At 46.7% G+C, this 16,691-nt stretch overlaps 1 protein-coding gene across 1 annotated transcript; it reads right to left on the bottom strand.

Moving 5' to 3' along the window:
• Window positions 1–277: 277 nt before the first annotated feature.
• On the bottom strand, window positions 278–6,053 carry c8a (complement component 8, alpha polypeptide; the record flags this gene model as incomplete). The annotated part of the gene is made up of 11 exons (XM_079751430.1): window positions 278–429; window positions 989–1,214; window positions 1,322–1,479; window positions 1,722–1,853; window positions 2,490–2,730; window positions 3,053–3,235; window positions 3,326–3,515; window positions 4,147–4,294; window positions 4,705–4,858; window positions 5,766–5,877; window positions 5,977–6,053. The coding sequence occupies 11 exons, from the start codon at window positions 6,051–6,053 to the stop codon at window positions 278–280; spliced, it is 1,773 nt and encodes a 590-aa protein (XP_079607556.1).
• Window positions 6,054–16,691: the final 10,638 nt, after the last annotated feature.

Here is a 16,691-nt window from a genome sequence, read left to right on the forward strand (position 1 = left end):
TGTCTTATTTATTGTACTTATTTCAAGGCTATACTTGGCTGATGCTCCCTTCAAATTGCCTCCGAGATGCAGTCATTAAACTCCTTCCTGGAGTCCTTCCATGTAATTAATGCATAGATCAGAGCTACTGTCAGTACGCAAAACTTCACATTCTGATTCATTCATGGAAAGTAAAAAAAAACAAAGGTCAAACACAGAAATGCAGTTGGCCCCAGTTTTCTCTTGCCCCATCACCTGTATTGCACCTTAAAGAGAAACATTCAACAGAGACAACATGTCAACACCACTGGCTCTGGGAGGCTCCGCCCAAGCAGTTGGCTCCGCCCCTGTCTGGTGCTGGATTATCACAGCTCCTTGTTCGGGTCTTTCTCCCCGCCTGGCACCCAGACCACACCCCCCAGCAGGACCATTGGCCGTCTGTCCTCCTGTCTGTGGATGAGACGAGCCCATTACTCATCAGCCCCGGACATGGTGTTCAAAAAGCCCCCATTAAAAGGAAAAAACATGTCAACACAATCACTAACACAACGTTATCATTGGTCGAAGGAGACATTTACTCATCTACCAAACTATGGAGGTGGAGGAGAAGACCCCCAGAGAGAAGACCCTCAGACAGAAGACCCCCAGAGAGAAGACCCCCAGAGAGAAGACCCCCAGACAGAAGACCCCCAGAGAGAAGACCCCCAGAGAGAAGACCCCCAGACAGAAGACCCCCAGAGAGAAGACCCCCAGACAGAAGACCCCCAGACAGAAGACCCCCAGAGAGAAGACCCCAGAGAGAAGACCCCCAGAGAGAAGACCCCCAGAGAGAAGACCCCCAGACAGAAGACCCCAGAGAGAAGACCCCCAGAGAGAAGACCCCCAGACAGAAGACCCCCAGCCCCTCTCGGACCAAGACCCCCAGACAGAAGACCCCCAGAGAGGAGACCCCCAGACAGAAGACCCCCAGAGAGAAGACCCCCAGAGAGAAGACCCCCAAGCCCCTCACCGGCCCTCTGCGTCTCCTCACAGGCGGCCCCCCGGTAACCCTCCCGGCAGATGCAGCTGCAGGAGGTTCCCTGCAGGGCTGGGACCCCGTTGTGCCGACAGGGGGCACAGTGGCAGGCGCTGAAGTGGAGCTGGTACTCGTCCCAGGCTCTCCGCAGGTGCACCAACTTCTTGCCCAAGTAGTCGGCAGCGGAGCTGAGGCGGACCAGCTCGTAGATGGGCATGGTCTGGATGAGGCGTGGGGGGAAGTGGTCAGAGAGTGGCGCACACCTGAAGGCGAAGGCAAACTTATACCAACAAATTGGTTTTAGATGACACACACACGCACACACACCTCATACTCAATGAGTGCCGGACTGTACTGGAGGCTTGCTCCCCATTTCCTGAAGCTCTCCGGGTCGTTGGTCTTCAGCAGGTCGGCCTTCGTTTCAGTGAGACCGCCTTTTACCCGTGCAATGATGTCCTTGATGTCACCCGAGGCTGCACCCTTTTCTAGGGCAAATACGGAAGAAAATATGCATCTATAATGTCTAAAAGCCTCCCGCATGCATTGTCCTTGATATAAAAGATTGAGTCCTGAATAAATACATTTATTAATACAAATAAAGAACATTAAATTAATAATATTCAATCTGATTACATCATAGCTTTTACAATGAAGCACAACCCACTAATATATGAGATGGACTTTTGCACACGACTACAGAATCAATGTCAAACTAAAAAGATCTTACCTTGGTGCAAGTTTGCTGATTTACTGCAGACCTTTCCGCCAATCTTCGCACCAACTGACACTCCACCAACCACCGGGACATCGATACCAAAGGAACCGCCAAAGCAGCCGGCCAATTTGTTACCTTCTGTGCCTTTAAAAGGAACATAATAGAAATGACTTGCGTATCCAGCCAACCACTTGATGTGGGTCCCTGACATTAACCGTATAAAGCTAACTGAAGCTAGCTCTTGATATCAATTGTCATAGTCAAAAACTATTTTGTTAATTCATCTTGGTTTTTTACATGTGTTTTATGTATACGGATGAGATAGTTGGAGGGTCTATTTCACACAGTTTCATGGTTGTATAGCTAGTGTGAATTGGCCATCAGGATAACTAAGGGGTTGGATCAACATGCACAACTTTGCAGTTAATTTTATTCTAAAATCGGACATCCTCTATATATATTATATATTCCATATCGTTTCTTCTTTATATGTTTATATTTCTCGGCACCAAATATCAGGAAAATGACCTTGTATGCGTTACACCTACTTATTAATAAACCAAATTCTGATTCTGAAATTCAACCAACAGTTAATGGGATTCTGCCATCGAACCCCCATTACCACAGCCTAACCTGTCTGCATCCTAGAGTGTAACCCCTATCCTCTTACCATGGCATCCATCTAGTCCAATTTTGGATTGTTCATTTTTTGTGAAATAGTGATTGGCCAAGGTGTTGCAATCCTCAAACAACAATTTAATCAAAAAGAAAGCCACGTACTAGAGTGGCCGATGGCCGTTTTGTTGACCACCACGATGTACTCGATGGTGCCTCCCAAGGTGCCCTCAGTGACGTAGTGGGTGCCGTAGTTGTTGAGGAACAGGAAGTACGTGGTGACATCGTACTCCTCTGGGAGGTCCTTGAGAGACCGGTGCATGTCTTCGTCCAGCATCAGCCCACTGCTGCGCAGCTTGAACTGGGCCGTTTGCACCTGGGACCAAATCCTAACAAAGCCCAGATTCTGGAAGTTGAAGAAATGTAAAGTTAGCAATCATAGTTATGTGTTTGTACATTCTGAAAAAAAAAATGGATTGAAGTCTTGCCGGTCTATAATAATAATACTTCATACTACATATGTTGGACGTACAAAGTGATATTTAGCTAAGTAAAAAAAGTGTTTGGCAAATTCCACGAGAATATTGCCTTTTAGAAAATGTTTTGTTGATGGGACACAATAAATTCATGCCATATTCATCATCCAATACAGATAGTCAGTAGATTATTTTAAAAATCCCCAGACATCACATCACACACGTCAATGACAGTGAAACTTATACTCGTACCTCGCTGTTGTGCTTGGTTACATTGCTATGGAACTCAGACTCATAGCTCATTTGCAGCCCGGCCTTCACGTAGAAGACTCCGACCGTGAAGCCGAAGTTCAAGGATTTGTGCGTTTTCCTGGCTTTCAATAGGCTCACGGCATTGCTATAGTATTCGGAAGAACCCTCCGCCCTCGCCTTGGCCTGCAAACAAAGTTTTAAATGTCAGAATCAATCCGATTATTAACACAAACAATAAGCAAACAAGCAAAGTGGGGTTTGTAGGAGGCCTACCATAAAGCGATAGGTGTGGTAGTTGTATGGTTTTCTGAAGTTCTTTAATTCACTGTTGTAACTGAGGTTCTCACACATTGCGTCGTAGGTGAATTTCCTCCAGTCGCCGTTATAGACGTATTCGCACCGGCCTCCAAAGTATTGATGGTCGAGGACAGGAAGCATGAAGTCCCCCGTCAATATATTGTATCTGTAGCAAACGCACACAATTAACGTTCAGTTTCAAACTTTCAATGTTGTAGTGAAAAGTTCATACGGTACCGGTATTATTACCAACACTGCATGTTTCATGTATGACAAAGCTGGTCTCTCAATCACTCTGTCCGTTTATCCACTCACTCATCAAAGCAACTTGCATTGAATTCAGAGTCACGTCATTAAAGGATTTCTTCACCGTTTTTCAACCTTGACGCCATTTTCCGTTAATTTCGGGTCAAAGTGACTAACGTGGACAACTATTTTTGTAATTGATCCAGTATTAAGTAATAGCTCTAGAGGGGCTTAAGGGGCAATAGCACCCTGTCAATCAAAATCCTCTCAAAGTACTTGTTTTAGCAACTGACTGATCATTGTTACAAGTATCTGACAACATTATGGAAAGGAATCCTGCAGAGATACAATTTCTTACTCCACCTGACGCTTAACCCAGTCTATTTGTGATTGTGTCTGAAGTCTCCCTCAAGGGGAGCCTTTCTGAGGCCGCTTCATTCAGCTACTGCTTCTCTTAAGGGCTGTACCCTCCTCTGACCCGCTGTACCCGGGCTCCACTATGACTGTACCCTCCTCTGACCCGCTGTACCCGGGCTCCACTATGGCTGTACCCCCGCATGGCCCGCTCTGCCCCGGGGATGTGCCCCAGCGTGGGGCACTTGTCCTGCCGGAGGTTGACCACCTCACAGGTCTCCTCGTCTGTCCCAGCCCCGCAGTCGTTCTCGCCGTTACACAGGAGGTCCTGAGAGATGCAGCGATCTAGAACCACGAACACCATGCCCACACACACACGGGCAGATGGACACACACACAACCAAACACGACGCCCGCACACACACACACACACACAACCCTGTCAATCTTCCCACCTGCACCTCACTCCCATTATAAGACAGTTCACTCCCTTTGTTCCCTTGTCGGTTTGTTATTTTTCTTATGCCTAAGTAGCTTTATTAAAAGCCGTTTTCTTTACATTTTCCAAGTACTTGTCGGCATTTGGATCCTATCCTTTTGATTTCTGCTTCCCCCGGCAGCACTGGTCCTGACAAAAATGTTGCTATGGTGATGTCATATTTTTAGCCTTGAATGGAATCCAATGTAACTGAACGCAGCTAATCCCATGCATACTTCGATCTCTCCCATCCTTCCCAGCGAGAGCGTGTTCTTGCCTGTCTCGTCACAGGTGAAGCCCTCTCCACAGACGTCGGCCACCATGCAGGCCAGGCTCCCAGGGGGACACGCCTGCCTCTCCCACAGCTGGCCGTCAGCGTGGCACGGGGCGCCGCCGAACTGAGACGCTTTGTCCAGGAAGCGGAACCGCCACTTAGACAGAAAATACAACACGGTAAAACAACGACAACAGCAGCAGTAAAACAAGAACCATGAAACAGCTGCACCAGGATAGGGTCAGATTGTAGGCTAGTGGTGAGGGATGTTGCCGAGCAGGCGATCGCTCCCTGAGGGAGCCTGGAGACGGTTGCTTTACCTGTGCACACTGATTACTTAATGTGCAGCAGGTGTGCAGCCCCTGCCAGCCCCAAGGTCCAATCTGACTCGGCCAGTTCAGGCTGCTTAAACCAGCCACCATCCAAGTTAATGTTGGGAATTGTCCTCCTCTCTGGTGTGGAGAGGATGAAACTGATAGCAACATACTGTATGAGATACAGATGTACCTAGCAGAGGCAGAGCAGTACCTTGATGTGAGTGTCTGGTTCAATATGCAGCTCTGTTTCACAATGACAATAAATGTTGGACAGGAGATAATCATTTCTTTGAGATCACCTTGGGAATACAAGTATCTCAGGAATGTGATTGTGTATACTTACCCAAAAAAAGGTCACAAAGGTTCAATTAAAATGTCAATTGGATCTGTGTCGCAACGATCCTATTAATCAGCTCAGAGCAGGCGCGCTGATTGGGTCATTGATCACCTTAGTTCAGCTCCTGTTTGTCATCAAATAGATCACCAGGTTGTCATGGTATCTTGACTTTGTCAACAGTGATCGTTGTTTAACATTGCGTTGGTTTGTAAACTGTATATAATGTATGTTTTTGCCTATCTGTTGCCTAAAAACACATTTTAGATAGTCGATTTTTATCCTCTTTCAGCTCAATTTAGTTCTGTTTGGAATATGGATAAGCAATCCAAAATGAGTTATCTTCCTCCAGAAGAAGGATGCTGGGGTCAACAGCCAGAATAAATCAGTGAATCGATTGGCAGCCCCGTTACCGTTTCCTCCGTGCAGGCGTTACAGGGGGTCCAGGGGGTCCACCGCCCCAGCCTACAGTCGATGGGTGTCGTCCTGTCCACCGATCGGACCAATCTTCTGACCAATTGTGATCTACAGGGAAATACACAAAAGAAAAATGTAGCACACAATCAATTGAACAGCTAGCATGTCCTACGGTGGCAATGTCAGGAAAATAAAGTCATAGCATACCTATTGCCCGGCACACACGAGATGAAGGAAATAAATAGGCTGCATACACCAAGGAATAATTGGAAATATCGAACCATGTTGAGTTATTTGGTGGAGAGTTGAATATCACATCAGAATGTTTCTTTGGTGAGGAACCATGCAGCTGGTGATCATTTAGAGTGGTCTTATATCAATGTCTGGCTGGGTGAATCATTGATTGATTGATTTTTGTGAAAGTCAATATTGGGATTCGTCTGTACTCACTCACTCACACACACACACACACACACACACACACACACACACACACACACACACACACACACACACACACACACAAGTTGATCATTCAACAAAATAAATGTAGTGTTCAAGCAAACAGTTCAGCAAAAATATTACATTTCAAAAAATGAATGACTGTGAGCTGAGCGCGCTCCCGTGTTCCTTCACGCACATTCGACCACGTGGGTTCCGCGGCGGCTCGTTGGAATTGTTTGCGTCGCCCACTTTGAGAAAGTGCACGTAGAAATGTGCTCAGGTGTCGTGCTTCTTTAGAGGTAGCAGCACCAAGGCGAGCCCCAGGCTGCTATTTATTTGCAATAGGTCATTTCTGGTTGATAAAAAGAATAACAATGGAACAGGTAACGTTAAAAAGTGAATGAAACGATTGCGTTTCGTTTTACGGCCGAATTTGTTGAAATGCTATTTATATACAGATAGCTATAACGATAAGCAGAATTCGACATAAGATGGTTTAATTCTAGCTCTTTATATATACTTTACAGTAGGCTGTCTCCATTCTTCCACGTGGAGGCCTATTTGCTGTTTGATACATGAGCTTTGCAGCTCCTTGTTCAAGGCTCAATAATGTTTATTTAATTGAGACTAATTAGCGAAGACTCCAATACGAACTACCACATTGAGCCTTTGCTGATATGCTAACAACATGGATAGTCGATAACCGATAACGCGTTATTTATTCAAGGACGGACCGATCAATTTCAAAGCTCTGAGGGCCAAGTTCCAGGAGGAGGCTGCCCTGGCTCAGGCCAAGAAAGGCCGACCGACGATCGCCGAGAAGCCGCGAAACGTCCACCCGCCCGGCGGCCACTGCCACGCCGTCCTGAGCGAGCTTCATAGCGCGGTAGAGAACGGAACGCAGGCGGTTCCCCGGGTAATCTTCAGAAGCGAATTGAGGGCCTCTGGCGGCAAGCGTCCCATTTCTTTCCCTCCCCAAACGTCCCTTCGGACACGAACCAGGAATGGGGACGATAACATGGCACCACCAACAGCAGCGAGGCATTCTGTCCTGGAGGGGCACTTGCCCTTGGTCCTTCCCCCAACCCCTATGAAGGAACATCAGCTACACCCGGCGGCATCCACTGAGGAACCTAAGCAGCTGATGGAACCCCCACTCGATACCCTGCCCTCCATCAGGACGAAGAGAAAAGGCTTGCTTCTCCCCTTCAAAGCTTCTAAATCATCCAAGGGGCCCACAGCAGGTGAAGAGTGTCCCCAAGCTGCCTCACTGACCAACAGCAGACCTGCTAGCGGCCCTGGTGAGCTGCCCTCCCTCCAGGCGCAGGATGAGGCCCCGGGTCCCCGAGGGGGAGACGCTCAGCTACCTAGCCCGGCCGTCACTCCTCCCTCCCGGGACACCAGCGGCGACTCGGACAGCCGCATCATGAGCACCTTAGAGAGGGCCAAGAGGAAGTTCTCTCGCAAACACATGCTGCTGTCCTGTAAGGCCAATAGCCTGCCCTCCCCTGACGAGGCCGCCCGCCCCGCCTCGGGGAAGACGCCGTCTTTGCTGTCGAAGGCCGTAGAGACCAGCGAGGCGAATTTCCCAGTTCCAGCACCGGTGTGTCTGCCAGACTTGGCATGCGTCTCTGCCCGACCTTTCTTCAAAGTGGGCCCCACCTCGCACAGTGAGTAGGACTAACAGGTCGAGGTTGTTTTGACTTATTTGGGTACAGGCGATAAGTATATGCATGCATTCATCTTCCGTGGTTCATTATGCAAATGCTAAAAATAAGCTTGCACAGTCACTCACAGTCAGTCAGTCGGTACGTTTTGCTCCATGGCCAGAGACGGGCTCGGACCAGGAGCTCTGCAGGGACCGATATGGGTTACCTTGTGGAAGAGCTCCCCCCAGGAGGTCTCTCCTCGGCGTGGCCGGGCCGGTGCCTGCTAAGCCGCCCAGGCCACCCTGCGTAGACCTGGGCTTCTACTTCCCAGCCCGGGGTAAGATATTTTCCTTTGTCTCTGTAGGTTGTGTGGTTTATATCTTGTATTTACTGCTGAACCCGGGTGAGGTGGGCTAGTCCGAAGCGTTAGCTGCTTCCAGTGTCAGCCATGTCGGCAGTCTGTCCGTACTCATCCTCGTGCAAGAATGCTAACCCCTGCCTTCTCATCAATGACCTGCGTCTAAAAAGTCTCAGCCCTTTTTGCACCTAATTAGTGCATAGGTTATATGAGGTATGATTGGTTTCTGTCCCTCCATCACCAGATCTGAGCCCGCCCCCTGTCGAAGACCTCGTACCCGACCAATCAACAGCTAACGCCGCCCTGCTGAACGCGCCAGACTTCCTCGACTTTGACCACTCGGTCAGCGGAGCGGCAGACGCCCACCACCCCATCCACATCGCCTCCCTAGAGGCGGAGGCCCCCGGATTCATCCTCCCTCCCCCGGTAGACCCCGAGGTGTACGTTCAGGCCCTGCTGGCGGGTGGGCCTGCAGACCCTTTGACCTTTGACCTCCAGGCTCTCCACCTGGATAGCCAGGAGGACTCTGTGGCGCAGGAGCCATCCAGCCTCCCTGAAGCCCCGGACCCCTGGTGCGGTCAGGGCCTTGAGGGGACCCCTGAACCGCCTCCAGTGCCGGAGCACGGCTCCACTGCTGCGGGGGCTTCTGAGGCAGGCTCCTCCCCGGAGGACGGGGTCCCAGCCCCACACTCAGCGCTGGCTAACTGGATCGAATCACAGCCCAGGTTGGGGGGGGGAGGGGCGCGGTGGTGTGTGTGTGTGTGTGTGTGTGTGTGTGTGTGTGTGTGTGTGTGTGTGAGTGTACAGCTCAGTTGAAATTCAACTCCAAAGCGAAAAGCGTGATTATCCGCAAATGTCGGATTTTTTACTGAGAGGATTTTGAGATCTTTCCTGGTGTGCCCAGCTCGCCCCAGGTCGACAGTTACCATGGCACCTGTGAAAACCTGTATGAAGACGTGGAGACCATCAACGGGTACCTCAGCGGCCAGAACTCAGGGGCACTAAAGGAACAGAAAGGCGGACCCAAGAGTAAGAAACGACTGAATTCTAAAGCTATCGTTAAGGTTGTATTTCAATGAAGTTTTGTCTATCAGCAATTATGAAATCGTATAATCATAGGCCATTTCTTACAGATCCATATGCTGACAGCAATCAAGTGGTAATGTTATGCATTCGAACATCTCATCTCCCTCAAACACGATTTTCATTTATGGCTACAATGACTCGTCTAGGTTCCTCCAAGTCGTCCACTAAACATCAAAATACAAAATAACGTCTCCTTCTCCCCCAGAAAGAGGAATCCCGGCTTAACATATGGCCTCGCAATCCATGGTATGTATCGCTCCGCTGATCACTGGCTGCTCGGTAGGTGTGCCAGCAGGGAGTGGATTCATTCATGTGTCTGGGATCCGCCGTCTACAGGGGCAGCCGTTCAGGAGAGCACAGCCTTTCCGTCCATCCTCATTTCCACAGGTATTGAATTAAATTGGGGCTTAGCAGGCCACATATTTATTACACCCCCCTGATCCTAGCCTCCCAGAGGGCAAGAAAAAACTCCCTTAATCAGCAAGGACGAGATCTTGAGGAGGAACGCAGAGTGGGGGATATCTCCATCCAGGGATGATCAGGATTGCATAGTGACATGCATACATAAACACAGGCAAACATATTAAACCGGTGCTGGGACCTTTTTATCTTTGGTATAAAAAAAAAGTGCGATAGTCAACGACGAGATGCGAATATTTTTTTATCCTGTTGAATTGTGACATAAATTACAGATGTTTTTCAGTTAAAATATATATATATATATATATATATTATATTATATTTTGAAAGTGCGAAAGTTAGGGGTTTCTCCTAAAACAGTAAAATAAAAAGGTTGTTTGGTGTGAAACTGCTCAGTGCACTACATCTCACCACGGCTCACAGAATGTGTCTCACCAACCCCAACATGGCTGTAAGCAGGTCACCTGTGCCTCACCAGACAGGAAGCAAAGACGAATGAGCCCCACCGGTGAGCTGTGGCTACAGCCATGTCTGAGTGACGCAGGCATCACGTCAGCCTCAGCGGCTGGTCAGCTTGTGGACAGATAGTCATGTCACGTATTTGTAGTCTTTCTAGCTAAGTATTCTCTTGAACCATTTTACGACAAACTGACTTTCTTAACTTGCTAAATTACTTTTTTATATCGATGCACATCGTATGCACCGTACTTGCGTCCATGTTTGTTCTGAGCAGAGATCGCCAGAGCCCCGACCACAACGAGCACAAGGAGCAGAAGAAGAGGGAGAGGCAGCGGCTGGATAAGGAGAAGAAGAACCAGAAGGAGCAGGAGAAGAGGGAGAGCGAAATGAAGAAGAAGTTCAAGGTTCCTTCCACTCAACCCCTTGGTTTACCTGCTCTCTTTCCGCTTGGGGGTTCAAGTCTTTTCGACTTCTGTTACCTTTTAGCTTTTCAATGTTAACTTCAAGGTTAATATGGAGCCGCAGAGGGGTTTTATAGAACACGCAGTATATATAGGCTGAATAGATAACATTTTCAATCATCCAAAACAATGAAACAGGTCATCTGGCTACTTGTTTACCCCCTATGGGTATTATTGGCGTCTGAATGTGGGCCGATGGGAGCTCAAAGTCAGGGTGCACATAGTGGTGCTTCGGCCAAGAAGAGCTGCTCATACCAGTCCCGCTACAAGAGGCTGGGCTTGATGATCACACTGCCTGTGGCCCCAGGTGACGGGTGCGGAGGAGCCTCTGTACCACGCCAAAGTGATGGTGGCCAGCAAGGTGCTTAAAAAGAACGACCTGACAGTCACCAGCGGAGACATGGTCAGCATCATCCGCACCAACAGCTGTCCCAAAGGACGCTGGCTGGCCCGCGACGCCAACCTGAAGTGTGAGTCTGAAATGTTGTTTTTCTAAAAGCAAACTACTGACTTGGAGAAGAAACACTTCTTCACATCTTTTTGAAATTGACGGAAAGGTTCCCTTAAAATTGCAGCATGCAACAGTTGTACTGCAGCAATTAACACCGTAATGAAATTGCTTAACTAGAAAGTTACTCAAGGTTGACCATCAGTGAGTCAATACATCCGGGGACTACTTTATCTGACTGTGCCTCAAGCTACAAGCTTATTGCTCATTGGAAAATGTAAATAGTCAGAGGGATGGTGACCAACAGTGTCCTGTGACTTTGCCATTCCACGCAAACAAGACACATCAAGGTCCCATCCTGCCTTGGGTTCAGCATCCGGCCATAACTTCTATCACCCCTTCAAATCTTGGAGCAGGGCACATTATCTTTTCATCTGTTGCGATTGGAGGGTAAATGGTGCCCTCCTAACATGGCGATTCTCTCGGCAGATGGCTACATCTCCGTGATGAACGTGGAGCTGAACATCCAAGAGATGCTGGAGCTGGGCAAGACAGCCCAGGCGGCCCGGAGAGAAGGCAACATGGAGGCGGACACCATCAGCATCGGGAGCAGGTACCAGGTGTTGCCATGGCGATAAGAGGATTCCTCTCCACCGAAACACGGATGCGATGCACCCCTGAGTCCACCCATCGATTTTAGTTTTTTTGTTGCTTCCTCAGGTCTTCTAATTACCCGGTTCACACCAGCAGCTGTGAGTGATCTCCAGTTTCTTCTGAAAGGGACCACTGCATTATCCACCAGGGTGCTGAGTCTTTGCTTTATGTCTCTTCTTAAAGGGGGGATATCATGCTTTTTCGACTTTTCCCTTTGCTTTAGACTGTTATGACATATGTATACATGTTTTGTGTCTGCTAATCTACCCGCATCTCCCGGCTACCCGCAATGTTAACAACTTCTTGGGGTCGTGAATTTGCCAACACGCGCGCAAAGCGATCAGTCACCAATCGCAACAGAGTGGGCGTGCTGACCAATCACAGCAGACTGGACTACTCAGGAGGGGAGCCTGAAAGCGACATGATTCAGAACGTTTTTGAAAGGTCCTGAAATTGGTTTTGCAGAATAACGGCTATTTCTAGGATGCTCAGGCATGTTACCTTATTCTAGTAGTGCCCCTAAATGCAATTATTAACCCTAAAATATGGGATCTTTAACTACTGGCAGGCTCTTCGTCCACTCCTAGTACGCTAACTTACCCAGAGAAATAGGGAGTGATGTCATTTCTTTGAAAGTAAGTAATGATTTGAGTGATCAACGCTACGCTGTGCGTCGGCATACAGACGCACTGGTGGCAGGAAGTGTGTTGTAAACAGCGGAGTGCCTGTGCGTCATCAGCTCTGGGCCCTGGGAATGTTGTGTGCATGGCGCGGAGGTGGTCTGTGACGTTGCCAGATCTCTGATTGTCTACATGTGTTTTGCCTTGATTTATTGATTAATGTTCCTCAGTCACAGATGATAGCGAGGAATGGGCCTGTGAAGATGAGACACTTTCCCACTCCAATGAGAGCCAGTAAGAGAGCATTTATATATTCGGCTAACATTTGCAATGCTGAAATGTGCGATCCTAATGGAGAAGTTATTTAGAATTAGTGTTTTACATTAATGAGAAAGAAATGCAAATTGACGATTGCTCCATTTTCTGATGTTTTTAGTTTTTTTTATCTTTTTGTTTATTCTTCTATATTTGATGTTTTTGCCCCTCACGTTTTATGTATTATTGCAGGAAAACATTAATAATTTCCCCCTTAATACTTTCCAGTAGCTTCCATCAGCAGAGCTCTCTGCCAGAGATGAGTAAGTATAGTGTATCTCCCGTTCAGGAGTTCAACAGTGTGTTTTAATGGTACGGCAGTGCTCTGTCAGGACCAATTCTTACTACAATAGCCCTTCACAAAGCCCTGGAGAGCACCTTGACATCGGTTGGCTCCATGGGCCCATGCTAGGCTCTTATTTCACTCCAGACGTAGTCATCAGATTAGCACATGTTCTCTTCAGACCTTAAGACAGCTTCAGTGTCTGATGTGAGTTTTCCCTTGTTTCCTCTGGCAGTGTGCAGCCACCCTAATGCCCTACACACACTCAGCGATGCCAACCTGGAAGACCTGCACACACAGTACGTCCTCTACCTCCTTAGCAGTCATTCACTCACTCTAATACTCTAAAGTCGGCCATTAGGGTGAGAATGTTCCATGTTTACAGTCGGTTGCTAAAAATAATCCCAGGGCAAATTGCCGTTAAAGGAAACTTCACAGACAAAATATAACAATGTGTAAGACATTACAAATAATAGACATTACGAAATATAGTGAAGATTAATTTACTGATGGTCTAATGGCATTTTTACTAATACGACAGCATAGCTTTGAATTCAAGAATGAATGTAAATGTGTCTGTTCAGGGTGTCCCTTAAGTTGATGCGTTGATGCTTTAACTTCTGTCCTATGGAATCCATTACTACTGACTCCCTCTGGGTATGCTATACACCACTTGGCCACGGAGGATGTTCTAATGTGGCTAGTAACGGACAACAAATAAATTGTGATGCAAAATAAACCCATCTCTTGCAAAAGGTTTGGGTTTTTATCACTAAGGAATTGTTGAGATGAATCATGTTTATATTTCACTGTTATTTTTATTTGTCTGGGTCATGGCGAAGAACATTTTAAGCGTTAAAGAAATGGATGTCTATCATGCAAGGTTTCTAGTCCAAGCTGATCCCTCTGTCGTTGGTTGGTCGATATGAACCTAAGGAGGTTGCGGAGGTAAAGGAGAACTACTGGATTATTCGACCTGGATCCTATTTTCCCATCATTTCAGGTTTAAGTGACTAATGCGAACAATGGCTCTTTACATTGATCTAGTATTGAGAAGGAGCGCTTCAGCCTGTTTAATGCAATTTTACCCTTGGGGCATTAGCACCGTGTCAATGTAGGTCTTCTAAAATTGCTTGTTTTTGCAACTGACAGGCTCTGATTGTCATTATTAGTGTCTGTTATGGAGGAGATCCCTACGGGGAGAACCTTTTTTCTTTACCTATCACTTGTTCCTGTCTGTTATTGTTAACATTTACTTTCAGGGCATTTAGCAGACGCTTTTATCCAAAGTGACTTAGTCAGTAAATTTGTCAGAAGAATGAGAAACGGAAATATATCTCTGTCGGTACAGTAAGGATGTTCATAGAAACAAGTGCCAAGCACTAACAATCGCTAGGTCAACCCACACAACAAATATAGCTAGGATAAGAGGTTGCACAATGCTAAGTATTATTTTTAAGTGCCACGACGAACAACATAAAATAATATGTAGTTTTTATCCAACTCTCGCTCAAGGAGAGGGCTCTCTGAAATCATTCACTCTGAAGAGCTGAGTTGTAAAGAGGATGTGTCCCTTTTTGACTTTACAATTTCAACTCACTTAAATCTTTAAGATGACACTTTGATAAGCTACACTTTCTGCCTGCCTGCACTCCTCCCTCCAACTCTTAAACAGGGTTCAACCCTTTTCTCCCTGTGGTTCTCAGATGGGGGTATGCATACCCTAGGCATACAGTGGAGCACTGCAGAGGTACTCAGATGATTAAAAACTGAAAGTTTCAATTATCAAAGCTAGACAAAAGAAAATGCACAAGTGCTTGAAATGTTAATCTAAAAACAAGGAGAAACGAGAATCCAGGAGAAAAGCGCATTCAGAAACACCAAATGTTGTCCGTTTCAGAAAGTATAATAGTTTAATGTTGTTCACCTCTGCATGCTCTGACCCTCCATTTGGGTTGTTTGAGGGGAGAAATTAGCTGATTAATTAACAGTTGTATCGCACAGGCCCATGTTCCTTACAAAATTTAGTATCTGTACCCTTTTAAATTATTATTCATGTTTACACTGCCAAATAGATAGACATTATTAATGTTCAATTATTTATAATTTCTTTCTCCCAAAAAGTTTCTGTGTAGGGAGTAATCAGCTGAAAAACAATCTTAGTACCCTAGTAGAAAAAGTTTGACAACCACTCCTCTATCTGATACAACTCTCTCAATACTTCATAAAAATCCCCAAGTTATCCTTTAACATTACAAAATACAGTTTTTGGAATATACAGTTAATAATGGAAATGCATAGTCATCATCTATAGTGTGTGTGGTAAACGAATTGAAGTTGAGTGCTGATCAGTGACTGCAGGTTGTGGACATTGTTTTATCTCTTAATTCCATCCCACAGGACCCGGCACGAAGCTCTCCAGAAACTGGCCACCTTCTTCCAGCAAAACAAGGAAGACTATGGAATCGTCAAAGGCAATGGTGGAGAGACTCCTACCAAGTACAGCAAAAGCTTCTCCCTGACCTCCTATTCACTACTATTAATGGTCATCTATTCGCCTTCTATCCAAAGTGAACAGCCTACAGGCAGTGTTGAGGCCATTGGCATCAAACCTTGAATCACTTATTTTAAGGTCGGGACACAGTTTCCTCTGGACAAGTGGTCCTCAAACTATTTTACTTGTACAAGCCCTTTACAATTGTTTATCACTAATATTAAAATGTCAAATATGAAGCATTTTTTTTAAATGTTCCTAGTTCACCATTTATCCTTCAAACCCCCATTTGAGAAGCCCTGCACTAGACTATCCTGTTCCGTGCATTATTTAAATCGTGTGTGTGTCTGACTAAATTAATTTATCCCTTTCCTTCCCCCGCCTCTGGCTTTGCCCGTGTCAAGTGTGGATCAACCAAGTAAGTCTGCTCTGACTGGCCTCTCCCCATATCACTCGTCATTATTTTTAATTCACTTACCCACTTCACATACCCCACTTCGACCCTAATGTTGCTGTCTGTTGGGTGTCGAGTGGGATAGACATGTAGTTGACTTATCGTGTGTGACGGCTCGACTGCAGCAGCAACTGCTGTTTGGGCGGAATGTGGCTGGCGAGATGTCTCACCCTCACTTCTCCCGACGGGATGGCTGTCGTCCTGCGTGGTCGACTCCGCCGTCGGTGTGTGCATGAATGGGTGAATGTTTGGCAGCATTGTAAAGCGCTTTGATTGGCCGCTGGTTAGAAAAGCGCTGTATAAATGCAGTCTATTTATCATTTGTGTATTCTCAGGCTTCTTGTCTGCGGTGGAGGAGCCCCCCTACCTGTGAGTGTTGACACTCGTACGCACACACTTTCTGGGAAGGGGGCATAATCATCCTCCCGCCACCTCCCCTTCCTAAATGTTGCCAGACTCTCTGAATTCTCTGGAAGTCGTTTGAATTGGATGAGTAACTAATGTTTTTCCCGGTTAGCGTATGAAGAAGTTATTAGGAAGCCAGGTCTCAATATGAAGTCAGGATTGGGTACAAAAGGATCCCAACCTTATCAAAGGAAATTGGATTGAATATTTAAGTAAAAAAACAACAACATTCTGAGCTTTGGCCCATTTCTGATCATCCTTAAATTTAAGCTGACAGTTTCTGTCATCCCAGAATACATCCCCATGTATTTTCATGATTTCGGTCGGCAGTGAACAGGAAATGGATTTCACCCACCTGGAGCTGCTTCCCCC

Source organism: Pollachius pollachius (genome assembly GCF_949987615.1).
Source record: "Pollachius pollachius genome assembly, chromosome: 14".
NCBI lineage: Eukaryota > Metazoa > Chordata > Actinopteri > Gadiformes > Gadidae > Pollachius > Pollachius pollachius.